Below are 12,821 nucleotides of genomic sequence, written 5' to 3'. Positions count from 1 at the left end.
GGATATCGATGCAGGCAAAGTCAAACAGTCCAGGCCACAGCACAATAGATCCTGGCAGGAGCCACCTGCCAAGTTCACCAAGGTGTGTGTTTACACTGTGAGAGTTCAAGCACTAAGTAGCAACATACCATTAGCCTTTTAACCCCTGTTGTAAAGTTAGTATATTAGTTGAGGAAAATGATTGTTTCTTTTGGTGTGTTTTCGGTCAATTCTATGAAAGGCTTGTTTTCCTGGCAAGGCCTCACAATAAACATTAGCTAAGGTTTTGCACATATTCACAGCATTATCCAGATTATAGGGGCCAGAGTCGCACCGATGTCAGTTGGCTGTGGCTGCTGGCAGTGGTCATGTTATAATCTCTCTCTAATTATAGACACAGCCAGGCTTTACTGTTTCACCAGCGAGACCTGAGAAAATACACCCTGCTAATCTTATTTGCACACAATGGCAATAACCTGCACAAGAGGAGAGGTTGTTAAACATTATGGACTATTAGCTCTTACTATTGGCTAAAATATGACAATTTTGTCCATTTTATGCATGGACAAATGGATTCACGCGTTTAGATGTTGAAAAGTTGGGAAAAAATACAGGTGGGAAGATTTGCTGAATATGTTATTTGTGATGTTGTGCTTTTTTGGGTATGAACTCAAACATACATAGATTATTATTAAAAAAATTGTTTAATGTAAACGGCAACATTTATCTACAGAAAACTAACAGAGACGGGGCTTGTGGCAAGTCACAATAGCAAGCAGTGGATTTTCATTCAAACTTAAAAAGTATTTCTGCTGTATTAAATTCTGCAAAGCAAGTTTCACTGGGTGTTTTTCATTTACTTGTTTTTATAGTTGAAACATGGCTAGGTGACTTGTTTAACACTACATGTACAACACTATGAGTATGAATCTACATAAAAAAAAAAAGCTCATGTATATACAGAGCTGAGGGCGTAGATAGGTAGATGGATAGACATGTTCCAAACACTTAAGCCTAGAGATCAGGACAATACAATACAAAATTACTCAAACATGCATGCATCATAATGATAAGAGAACACTGTTAAAACAAGGTCAAGCTCATAAAATTTGACATAATGTGTTCGATGTTATGGTTAATGACAAGGAATCATTTTGAAATACATAAGAAAAAATATAATACAAAATGTGTCTGTAAAACATACAGAGAAATAAAAGACAAAAGTGAAATTCAGATCAAATGTCACATTGAAAGATAAGCTTTTTAATGAGGTGGTTAGGATTGATCTATGGCCATGCGTTAAATTATATTTGTTTTACATATTGTTTAAAAGTATCTGTATTTTGACTGCGGGAACTGGAAATGCAGATAACAGCAAAGTAGTAGTAATAGTGCCACTTTTATGTTTTCAAACCGTTCCAAAATGCTTGGCTGAAGACTTTGGTTAACAATGCCAATGATTAGTCTTAAATTAATCATAACAAAGATTAAAACATGCATTATTAATAAAGCATTTCCGCTTAAATGCTGGGTAAGATAATACAGATAAAATGTGTTCTTTGTTTCAACAATGAAAAAAGCTAGACACACAGTGAGATCCGCACATCCACACACTGTAAATAATACATGTGTCTTAAAGGGCTTCATCCCACCACAGGCCCACTTCAATTAGCACACTTTGAACACCGCACATTCTTTTTTTTCCATTCTGAATACTCAACTGCGCTGTCTATGTCCTGCATGGTAGAAATATCCAAAGAACAGCAGGATACAGTCAGTTTTGTTGGTTTGATCCCTGTCCCAATTTATGTATAATATGGACATAGATATTACATTGGAAAAGGTGCATTGTTTAATTATTTTTTAAGTGTTATAGCACAAATGGTAACTTCCAACACCTGTCCTTAGAAGACTTTTAGGGCAGTTCATAAAGTACGCAATTTTAAAATGAACAAGAATAACAAAGTGCACAATACCCTATAATACCCTATAACCTGCTTGTCATAGGGCATCATGTTCACTTTCAGACGTCTGTCAAAGATGTTCAAGTCAGTCTGCAGTGTGTCGAAAGAGAGTCCCACCGTCTGGATCCATTGGAAGAGAAACTGGACTGTTCTTCTGAACTTTGGAACACAGTCTCTGACAGAAGCGCTGGTGTTTGGACAGAGAGCTCTGACACCTGCAGAGAGACTAGACAAACAGCTGTGAAACATGTTTCAATGTGCTAAAAGTTACAATATTTTCAACAACTTGTGTTTTGTAATGATGTCACAGTGATATCACATCATTGTTTTTTCTACATCAAATAATTTTTTTGCCTGCTTGTATAATTTTGCAGTTGGTTGAAGTGTTGAGGGCGAGGTTTGTAACCATGAGGTAAGACAATATGAGAGATTATCAGAAAATATGTGCAAGAATATACCAGCTTGCAAATATAAAAGAGCAATGTGTGTCTTAGGGAAATATACTCCACCTGCCGAGCCCCCAGTGTCAGCTTAATGTTATAACGGTGTGAGAATGTCCAATAAAGGCTATAGTGAGGCTATAGGGCTAACCACTCTGCCACTGTGCTCCTCTTGCCTAAATGACTCTGTCTTTGATCTCAGAAATGCCAGTGGAGCCTTACTTGACCCTGTTAACCCCAGCACTATGGCTCCCCTCTTCTGTCCTCTTCATGAGCACTCTCCAAAAGTGAAGGCACTTTTGACTCAGTCTAGTCCTCCTAAACACATTTAATTATCCTGATGCCAAGCTTTTCCCATCCATCATATTATCTTTGAGGAGAGGTATTAGTGCTTCCTGTCCCGCCGGCCAATTACCTTGTGCCTGCTCTCTGCTCTGAGTCACCTGCATTGCAAATGTGACCTTTCCTTCGAGGACTGATTGCATGTTTCTTAGAGAATGTGACAGATGGGTGTTGTGTTAAGAAAATGAAAAGTGAATATATAAGTGTGTGTTTGAGTGTGTGTCTGTAAGTGTACACACGTGTTGTTCCACACTATGCATTGTGTTTCTGTGTCAAACTGAGAGTAATGTATGTAAAGAATGCAGATGTACAGAGCACCTTTCTACTATGTGTGTGTGTGTGTGTGTGTGTGTGAATGGGCTGGGCAGTGGGCAAACCCAGACCCCCTGACCCCCCTCTCCCGTCCTCGTGTGATGGGCTGTCGTGAATGTTAATGTTCTGTGATGGCTGTGCACCAAATAAGTGTTTCTGACACAGTACAGAGTCCTATTACAGGAGCAGGCCAATGGGCTCGCCACACAGCCTTAATGAGCAGGCAGGTCAGTCAGCCGCAGCACTGTAGCACCCACATGCTGCTTATGCAGGGACCCACCTCCAAATCAGAGGCCGACACCAGAAGGAGACGGAACAGGGTTTATCTATCAAAGCAATATTTTTTTCCTTTTTTTTTGTAAAATGTAGCCCAGCAGACAAGAGCGAAAGATCCCAAACAGTGCTAGTGCTCAATTACAAAAAAGAACCACACAAATGGGATTCAGTGTTTTATTCACTGTGTTGTTGTTGGCATTTCTGTTCATTCATTTCAATGGAGAATTAGAGAAAAGGCGTGCTACTAAAATGTTGTAAAAAGTAGGATGATTTGTGTAAAATTCAACAAAAAGACAACAATGTAACCTTTTTTCTGGGTGGCTAAAAAACATTTTACGTTTGGATTGTTTAATAAAAGTGAAGAAAAACCAAACACATTCACACACATTATTTTTTTTTGTTGATTTTTTTTTTCTAAATATCTGACTTAACAGTCAACTCATGCTACATATGAGTTCCCTGTCAACCAGAGTACAGACTATAGATCTGCAGACACAAGAATGCCTTGGAGTGCCTGCTTTTGTGTCTGGCTGGCAGTGGCTACATTTTTGCAACATTCTGCAGACTGCTGGAGGGAACGCTAAACCACTGGTCTTGTATGGTAAAGTACAGTTAGCCTGACAGCCTGTGGACACAGTAAACTCCGTCACCAGCTCTCCGTGCAGTTACAAGTCCGAGAACAAAGGGCCTGTCTCCTTCACTCTTTGGATTGTCAGGAAAATGTACAGCTTGTACACCGAGTTAAACCGTTATTTAAAGGAAGAAAGGGTGAAAAGCACATCGCTTGGCTGACTCATCACAATTTGGAGCAAAATGAATCCCCCTTCTCCCACCTGAGGATGGGGTCGGATCAGACCCAGTGAGGGGTGAGGAGAGGGGAAAGAGCAGGTGAAGAGAAGCTGCTTGGACATTACGGCTGATTGAGACACGTGGCAGACGGGAAATCAGCTGAAGCAGCGGAGCACGACCCCACAGTTGGCCAGGTTGTCTCTCAAAACTCTCCCAAAGTCTAAAGTGGACCTGTTGGAGTTACTGAGTCGTCACACTACATGGTGTAGCCCAGAAGCAGTGGGCCCGCATGGTGTCTCTGCCCCCATCTCTGTGGGACTTGTTAGAGATGCTATTTTAGACCCTCTTTTTCTTCATTCTTACTGCAGTAGAACACCTGGAAATGAACTGCACTTTTTACTTGTTGACCAAGAAGTTTGGCTGTAGATTAATAAAATAATGTAAATGTGTGTAATTGAATCTGCAAACAGTCTCAAAGAAGAGTTATTTCAATAAAAAGAACAATGAACTGAATACTTAAAGCTCAAACTTTAAAGTCTTTGTTGTAGCAGAAACTCGAGGGCGTCATTTGTATGTTTGGTGGTTCCTCCCAAACACAAGAGAAAATGGAAACAAAGGTCAGTGTTAAGTCTCCCCTGGCTTTTGTTCTTTAAAACTACAATATTGTATTGATTTGTCCTGAATGATAAACACAAATGTGTTGGTAAAACACCATCGCTTTTGACCTTTACCAATTACTTCTACATGACTTTAACAGTTCCTGCGAACTACAGTAAAAGTACAAGAGTGGCACTTGTCTTTGGTCTGAAACACAGTGCAAGTATGAAGGATTCAATAACACAGTCATTTGGATTTGTAGTAATTCAGGTTATAGATCTCTGTGAAGAAAACTGAAGAAACAAAATTATCTGAGTGAAATATAATGGTATTAAGAATTGTTGAGGACTCTTGTATTGTTGTTGTTGTTGTAGTTGTTTATTTCTAAATACTGGAATAACTTTGAGCATCTCTTTTTTGGAACTGGAGTCAGACTTAACTTAGTCTAAGAGGCCAGACAACTTGAAGTGTGATGTGATGACCCATGATGGATGCCACTTGACCTTTTGTCAAACCAAAAGTGTCAGATAATTCTTCTGAGGTAATACAGACTTCAAGCTTACATTGGTAAGTATTAAATAACTAATATTTGTGCATTCATATCTTTGGGAAGCCACTTCACAACTTTTTCTATTGTTGTTTTAAAAAGGAGTTGGTCTCCAAAAACACGTTACCCTTTGTGGCTTGGTGTTTTTTTTTTTATTTAGTTAATTTTATTGCATTTCTGTTTCCTTAATTTCTTTGTGATTTGAATGCATTTTTCCTGTTGTGTGAAGCACTTTGAATTGCCTTGTGTATGAAATGTGCTCTACAAATAAACTTGCCTTGCCTTTTAGCTGATTTAATTTGCTTATTCCTGCTTATACTTGTGTGGTTGAAAAGTGATAGCCCAATCCTCTTGACCTGCTGAAGAAGTGCAGTAGAGGTGAGAGCACACACAGGCCTGAAGGCACATCCTGGGACTTCAGAGAACATCAAACACACACACCAACATCTTCAGCTGTAGCTTATTTCTATACTTCATGGTGAAACTAATTCACCCACTAATCTGACTTGTGTAGTGCTTTGCATAATATCAATATGTTCATTTTTGCGCTGGCAAATGTTCAAATCAAGTGACATTTAGATGTAATCAAAATATGTTTCTCAAAGTATATTATTACACACCTTGAGGCTGTTTTCTTGTATTTCTCATAATGTGTCACATTACAATTTGAATAAAAGGTTATTTCATTGATTCTAGGAATAATCTGCTTCTGTATGATTTTACTGCGTGACCATGCTTGATCACGTAAACACTCTGCACTACATTAATGTTTGTCAATGATATGTTCCATTAGGATTGGGCCTCTGTATCCTCTATGTGTCTTCCACGTGTGTCAAGTGTGCATTTGGGTGCATGGCTGTGTGTAATGATGTGTAAATATATTTATGGCTCAGGGCCACAGTGGTATTAACCTGACCCAGACTCTCTCTCTCTGGGGAGGCCGCGCTCTGCTGATCGTTCTGTTTTGGTCAGGGTTTTGTGTGGGCCTTGTACACCAGTATAAACAATGCTCACGCGTTTGAAGGGACTTTAGGCAACGGGCAGACATGACTCGGTCTCAAAACATTATACAACACCTAGGATATCTCTGAGTAGGCAAGGTAGTGAGTTAAACGTCCCATCAGTCAGACGAATGCCACCGGCCTACATCTTATTCAACTTTTAAACCTCTAATTGGTATCGTTTAAAAGGCGTTTAAGAGTGCCCTTTCTTCTCCCTTTTCTCATTTCCCATTTAATGTGTTGTGTCAAAGTCTATTACCTCAGTTGGACGTTTGTGTCCCTTAAGTTGAAAAAAAGGAGTGAAGGCAAAGATGGGTGAGAGAGAGCGAGAGCGAGTGAAGTGGAGAGAGGTGAAAAGAGAGAAGCCATCAGCCGAGGTTTGCCAGGTCGATAAAGCTTTTAGATTTGGAGATGTTTTCAGGGGAGCCCATTTCCTGCGGCTAAGAGTTGTTAATGGAGCTTAAGGAATTATCTTATGACTCTCGGCTTGAGGAACAGTTTATTTCAACCCATGGACATCCCCTTTTTGCTTGCGCGCCCCTCCTTTGCTCTGCCACTTTCCGCGCATGAGTGTGGCTCGGGTCTGAACATGCTGCTGTCAAAGCTGCTTAATGAAAAGTAACGCGTGGCTGATTACAGTTTTATTTGGTCTCTATGTAAAAAGCTCCTGTTAATTTAACATTTCGCTCCCTGTGTGTGTTCGTATTTGTCATGGCTGAATGATTTAGTTATAGCCGGCCTCCTCTCCCCCTTCCCCTCCGACTGCTGTGTGTCCTTTTCTTCCCCCCTCTGTCGCACTCCACGTCGCTCTCGCTCAAATAAAAATCGACTTTGATCCGGGCTCTAATACAATATGTCTTCATGGTAAATTAATTAAATGCCGAGGTTATATTCTATTATCATCAGGGACTTAAATCCTGTCCTAATTTTACTATCAGTGTCCATGAAAAATTAAATAGCCCACTTTGCTTCATGGCTATGAAGAGCTGCATGTGTGCCAATACTTGCCCTTTTTTATTTTTACTCACAATGTTATTCTTTTGTATTTAAAAAGTTATATTTTTAAAGCAACATGTAAAAAAAATAAAAAAAATAAAACATTTTATCTGTGTTGTATCAAATCCCTAAAGTCCACCATTTTCCAGGGGGGAGATCTCAATCGTCTGCGCTTTTCCCATTAAAATTCATCACAGCCCCCCTCCTCCTCTCATAGGACAGACAGAGTCCCCCGAGAGCTCCACTTTCGCCATTACTGTCAAGTACCCTTGACTTCTTTTCTTTTTGCCCTTTTATCTACAACAACTAATTCGAGTTCTCTTGCCCTTTTCACTTTTCTACCACGTCAGGGCCTCTCTCTAGTCAAAGAGAAAGGGAAAAACACACATTTTTCTTGATGTGGGGGGTTAATGTCAAAACTTCCAATGATTTTGCATCAGGCCGCGGTTTTGAACCCATTAATAGGCAGCGAATAACTTACCCTTTTGACAGCCGCATCATGGCAGTGTTGAAATGTTTCGATAATATTATCAGAGGGTGCAGAAAGGAAATCAATAGACTGACATGAAATATGACTGTGAACATCCCAATTACAGCCTGTTTAGAGGGAATTAATGAGGCAGATCTTAGATACTGATATTGTTCTGTCTCCAGGCTGGGGCCGCCTCATTCTGGGGCTGTCACTGAATCAAAATGACTGCTTTCTGCTTGAGAGGAAGCGAATGGGTTCAATAGACAGACAATTAAGTGTAATTAAACAATGAAAATAATATTGTAATATTAGCAGGAATGTTTACATTACAACAGAATGAGTACATTAAGAGAATTGGAGGGACCAGTGTTTCTTAATGATGGAATGCACACAGGCTGCTTGTAGTGCTTGAAAAAAACAGAATTCCTTTACTAGAATACTTGGAATTTAGTTATACTTTATTGTTCTTTTATGCAAAAATGTTGTTAACTTTTAAAAGGTCTGACTGAATTATAAAGTCTTAGTTTTGTACATCCACAAATTTAGTTGGGAACATGCTCTTGTATTCTTTGTCTGACTTTGTTTTTGGAAAAGCCCATTTCTTTCGAGTGTATAAGGTTTTGGAATCATTGGGAAAGATACTGTCCGTTTCAGCACCACAGTCAGCTACATCAAGGCCACATAACCACAACATTAATAAGAAAAAGACAAGGTTTATTTGCAGTGAACCAAGTTGGATTGCTCTCAGTTTCAGTTCTTTAAGAGCTGTGCATTTGTGAAATCTTTTTCTTCCTTTTCATAGTGATGTTTTATAGGTTGTTGAGACCTAATAATATTTACTTCATTTTGCATGCTCATAGTAAAAAAACAAACATAGGGGCTTTAATCCGATGTGTAAAATTCCATTATACATTTTGATAAGTTTGTGCGTGCCTTAAAGCTGAAAAATCCGGTTGTTAATGATACGTTTTTCTGCTTCAAAATGAGTATGATGCGGGTACAATATTTAGATGTCCACAGTGTTTTTCCCCTATGTTAGGAACAGAACAGCTTGTTGATGTTTTTGGGGAACTGATTCATCGCATCGTCTTTAGCAGAGTCCTGGTGCTGTAAGCTCAGTGCACTCCTGTCTGTCTCCAGTAGGGCGGCGCCTTTGGTGTTGCTGCTCCATGACACGGAGTTGTGGGTCAGCGCCTGGCTCAAAGTGCTGTGCCTGAAGAGGGGATCGTGGAACACCCCGTCCACCCAGTTCCGCAGGGTGGTGACGGGTGAGTCCTGCCGGGTGTCCAGGCCAGAGGAGGGTGAGGTAGTGGTGGAGGAGGGGCTTATTGATGATGGGGGCGGCGGCTGGCATCTCAACATACAAGAAGGGAACTCAGTCTGATTCAGAGACGTAGCCGTTTGAGCCAGGGACCAAATTCGCGGCTTTCCGTCCAGAATCTGCTGCTGCTGCTGCGAATAACAGGTTTTGCCCGGTTGTCTGGAGTCTCCCTGAAAGTCCTCCACCTTGGTTTTGAGACAACCTTTGGCCAAATCCTGCTCGAGTTGCCCCGGGATGGGCAGTTTGAGTGGGACGTCTTTGATGAGGTGCTCAGTGGGCAGATCGGTGGTGGTCATGTGGGTGTTGAGGTGGTAACGGTGCTTCAGCTCGCACTCGGAGCTCTCAGACTCCAGAGCATCAAAGTCGTCCAAATCGCTGAGCTGGAGGTCCTTATCGTGACGGCTCCTGGTCTCTGTGTGTCATACAGTGTATATTATAGCAGACGAACAGAAAAAAGATAATGTCTATAGGTTTGGATCTGATATGGGTGCAATACAATCACTCTTCACTCAGACATGGCCCTGTGTAAAGACGCTCAGAAGAATGAAATAAATACGCGGCCTGTGACTACAATGCCATTACTGACCTCTATCCACCCATGAAATGTACAATGTCTTGTAAATAGATAAATAAAACAGACCAAATCAGCCCTTTGGACGATAGCTGGACATTGTGGGTTTAAAGATATAAGATATATATAATATCTTTGTTTACAGAATGTATTTATTGTGAATATCATTGCTGAATTTCAAAATATGAATGGTTTATAGTTTGTCTTTTATTCACTGGTATTAACAAAAGCGTAAATAATAATGATTATTTTTATTACTTTTCATATTTTTATCTACTTATATTTAAAGATACAATTGTAAATAATAAATATGAACACTGACCATCAACATTGTTCTCGCTCTTGATGTGCTCCTCCTGTGAGCCTTCCTCATCTTCATCATATCTCTTGTCGTCCGAGCCCTTGTTCCTGGGGGGCCACGTCATCTTGTTCTCCTTCTTGAGTCTTCTCCTGGCGTTGGCGAACCACGTGGACACCTGGGTCAGGGTCATTTTGGTGATGATGGCCAGCATGATCTTCTCTCCTTTAGTGGGATAGGGGTTCTTCCTGTGCTCCTGCAGCCAGGCCTTTAGCGTGCTGGTTGTCTCTCGAGTAGCGTTCTTCCTCCTGGTCCCACCATCCATTGACCCATATCTATATAATGCAACAAACGGAATTATATTTACACATCATATTTTCTCAAACACAATGTCCAATCAATCAAATAAAATTCGAAAATGTTGATTTCTTGGCTGGAAATTCAAAATTCTGCATCAAAATAAAAGCGTATTCACCCCCTTTTCTTTTTACTCGCAGTTTGGTATATAAGACTGGTAAGAAAATCACAAGGCTTCCTCGATAGCCTTGGCCCTCTCCTAACCCTGCGCTGTTGCCCTAGCAGATAAAACAGTGTGTAAAATTGCTTTATTGAGTGTAACGATGAGCCTGAAGGTAAAAGGCAGAGGCTCAGACACAGAGGTGCTGCTGTAGGCCTGATCGCACATCGACTACAGTGTAAAAGAGCCTGGTACTAGATTAGGAGCACATATTAGGATTTTTGTTGCCACTTAAATATGATTAGTGATTTTATGGAAAGCAGTTCGTGAGTTTTGGGAGTTTGTAAACGCATCAATAACACTTTGTAGGCCAATTAGCACAAGTCGTTAAAAGACCTTAAGGGTTTTGAGTATTTGATTTGACAGTTTTAATCAGTTTTATATCAAATTTATTATATCTTCATACGATGTTACATTTTTGTATAGGCCTATATTTAATTAAAAATCAATTCAGAGAAGGCCTTAGATTTCTTTGAGCATTTATAAGGCAAAGAGTAAAGAAACACGTATGATTTTACACACTTTATATGCCTGCAATTCAGAGCTAAACTAAACTCTAACAACAGTGGAGTTAGTGAATTATAGACACTTCAGTGATAAATGTATGCAGAAAACAGCATTGATGTTTGTACTGTAGTCCTTACCTGTCGTATTGATACTGTCCCAGGGTTGGGTCGTATGGGTAATAGGCTGCAGCCTGGGTGATTCCTGCATGTGCAGATGCAGTGGCATCTTTAGTGTCAAATGCACCCTGCAAATGCACAAACAAACGATCAATGAACAGTTTCATGCATTAGACATGGGTCTGGGAATTTGGGTCTTTTTAAAATGTTATTTTGTTATCAACATTAATAAAGATTAATTTTTCAACAGTTCAAAAGTTTTCAATTTTTCAAATTAAAACACGCTTTAGACTATTATTAAATAAAATTCATTAGTATTGTTTGGATAACTGTGTTAACTGAAAATATAGTTCAAAATCAAAATGACTTCCTAAAGGGCCCTTTATCTTTCAGAATTTTTACCTGAATTGCACTTGCATTAGTGAAATTTCTCTTTTTATTCAAACTATTTAAAGAAAACTTCCGTCAAACTTTAGATAAATTAAACAGGCTGAATAAAAATTGTGAAAAGACAGTGTGCTCCTCAGACCGTGGTCTCCATTCATCACTGTCAGCACCAGAGCGTCTCTTACCAGAGAATAGAAAGCCGACGCGTCCGTGCCATAGGTGACATAGTTCCCATAGCCCTGTCCCGTGGCGGTGTACGGGCTGCCGTACACCCCCAGCGCCGCCGCTGAGCTCAGTTCGTGCCTTGCCGTGGCCAGCAGCCGGCTCTCATACACCGGACAATACACCGGTGTCTGTCCAGAGGCAGCTACTCCCGAGTCCGCTAAGGACCGGCCAGTGGACTCGCAGCAAGTGGTCAGAGAGTTGGTTGTCATCAGGAACTGGGAGATTAAAAGCCAAGTTCAATTAGTTGGTTTAAACAAAACACTTAAAAAGTGACACAGATGTGAGCGACTTTAAAACAACTTCTATGATTTTGAGTTTGTACAAATAAATAAACACTTTTGTGATACACATAAACTAACGTAGCCTAAATGGAGTGGAGCGTGCGGGAGATTGATGACAATACAAAGGTAATATAAAGATCCTAAACCGATAAAAGATGTCCCCACCCCTGTAATACTTCAAACATGCCCACATGGTTTTATGGCACCTCGCCAGAATAAAACAGCAGCTGTGCCATGTATCACACGCAGCACGCGGAACAAGTTGGCATATGCGTCTGAGCGCAGATAAACACATGGCTGACATACAGGACACGATTATCTCTCAGAAATCAGTAAGAGCGGCTCGGGGTCCTGGTGGTCTCTCTGGTTACAGAGCTCTAAATGTCCTCAGGTAGAACTCTTTGTAACGCTACACCTCGGATAAGGCGCTCCAAAACCCGCTCTGTGTTTGTGCCAAATGCGTAAAATACACAGATCTACCACAAAATCACAAAAAACATAGTACTCAAAAACACTTACTTGTGGAGCAGACGAGTAGGGATATCCAAATTGTGGATATGACATGGTAGAGAGAACCCACAATTTCCAGAAATAAAGCGAGACTGAAGGTCTCCAGTGCGCGCGGCTGCGCTGCTGTTTGACTGGACCAATTGATTGGTAAGCACAGTCTCCTGGATGCTTATAGGGCGAAGCAGAGTAGCATGTTTAATTTGTGTAAAATGCCCCCCCACGCTTACGCCTCAGAAGAGGGATGGAAAATAAAGAAAAACCTCCGCCTTTCTTTTCTATTGAACCTGCAGTTGTAAATAAATAAATAGAAGCGCCTAGGTTATATACAATAATGACTCCTTGTCAGACTCATATTTTTCCTTATAAAAAGTGG

At 40.4% G+C, this 12,821-nt stretch overlaps 1 protein-coding gene across 1 annotated transcript; it reads right to left on the bottom strand.

The window, feature by feature from the left end:
- Positions 1-8,412: 8,412 nt before the first annotated feature.
- Positions 8,413-12,806, bottom strand: irx4a (iroquois homeobox 4a). The gene is made up of 5 exons (XM_072461261.1): positions 12,458-12,806; positions 11,618-11,872; positions 11,067-11,173; positions 9,930-10,240; positions 8,413-9,448 (listed from the first exon to the last, which is right to left on the bottom strand). The coding sequence occupies exons 1-5, from the start codon at positions 12,500-12,502 to the stop codon at positions 8,751-8,753; spliced, it is 1,416 nt and encodes a 471-aa protein (XP_072317362.1). The 5' UTR covers positions 12,503-12,806; the 3' UTR covers positions 8,413-8,750.
- Between the last annotated feature and the right edge of the window lie 15 nt (positions 12,807-12,821).

The sequence above is a fragment of the Eucyclogobius newberryi genome, unplaced genomic scaffold (assembly GCF_026437365.1).
Source record: "Eucyclogobius newberryi isolate DKJ021-1_F unplaced genomic scaffold, fEucNew1.0.hap1 SCAF_3, whole genome shotgun sequence".
NCBI classification, from domain to species: domain Eukaryota; kingdom Metazoa; phylum Chordata; class Actinopteri; order Gobiiformes; family Gobiidae; genus Eucyclogobius; species Eucyclogobius newberryi.
This window is presented reverse-complemented; position numbering and strand designations above follow the sequence as displayed.

Bases quoted from the DNA above. Each gene is read 5' to 3' on its own strand.
- irx4a (XM_072461261.1), bottom strand. From the start codon at position 12,502: ATGTCATATCCACAATTTGGATATCCCTACTCGTCTGCTCCACAA. The intron at 10,241-11,066 runs GTAAGGACTACA...TGCATTATATAG, and splicing joins GGACAGTATCAATACGACAG to ATATGGGTCAATGGATGGTG. The intron at 9,449-9,929 runs GTCAGTGTTCAT...TATGACACACAG, and splicing joins GAGCGAGAACAATGTTGATG to AGACCAGGAGCCGTCACGAT.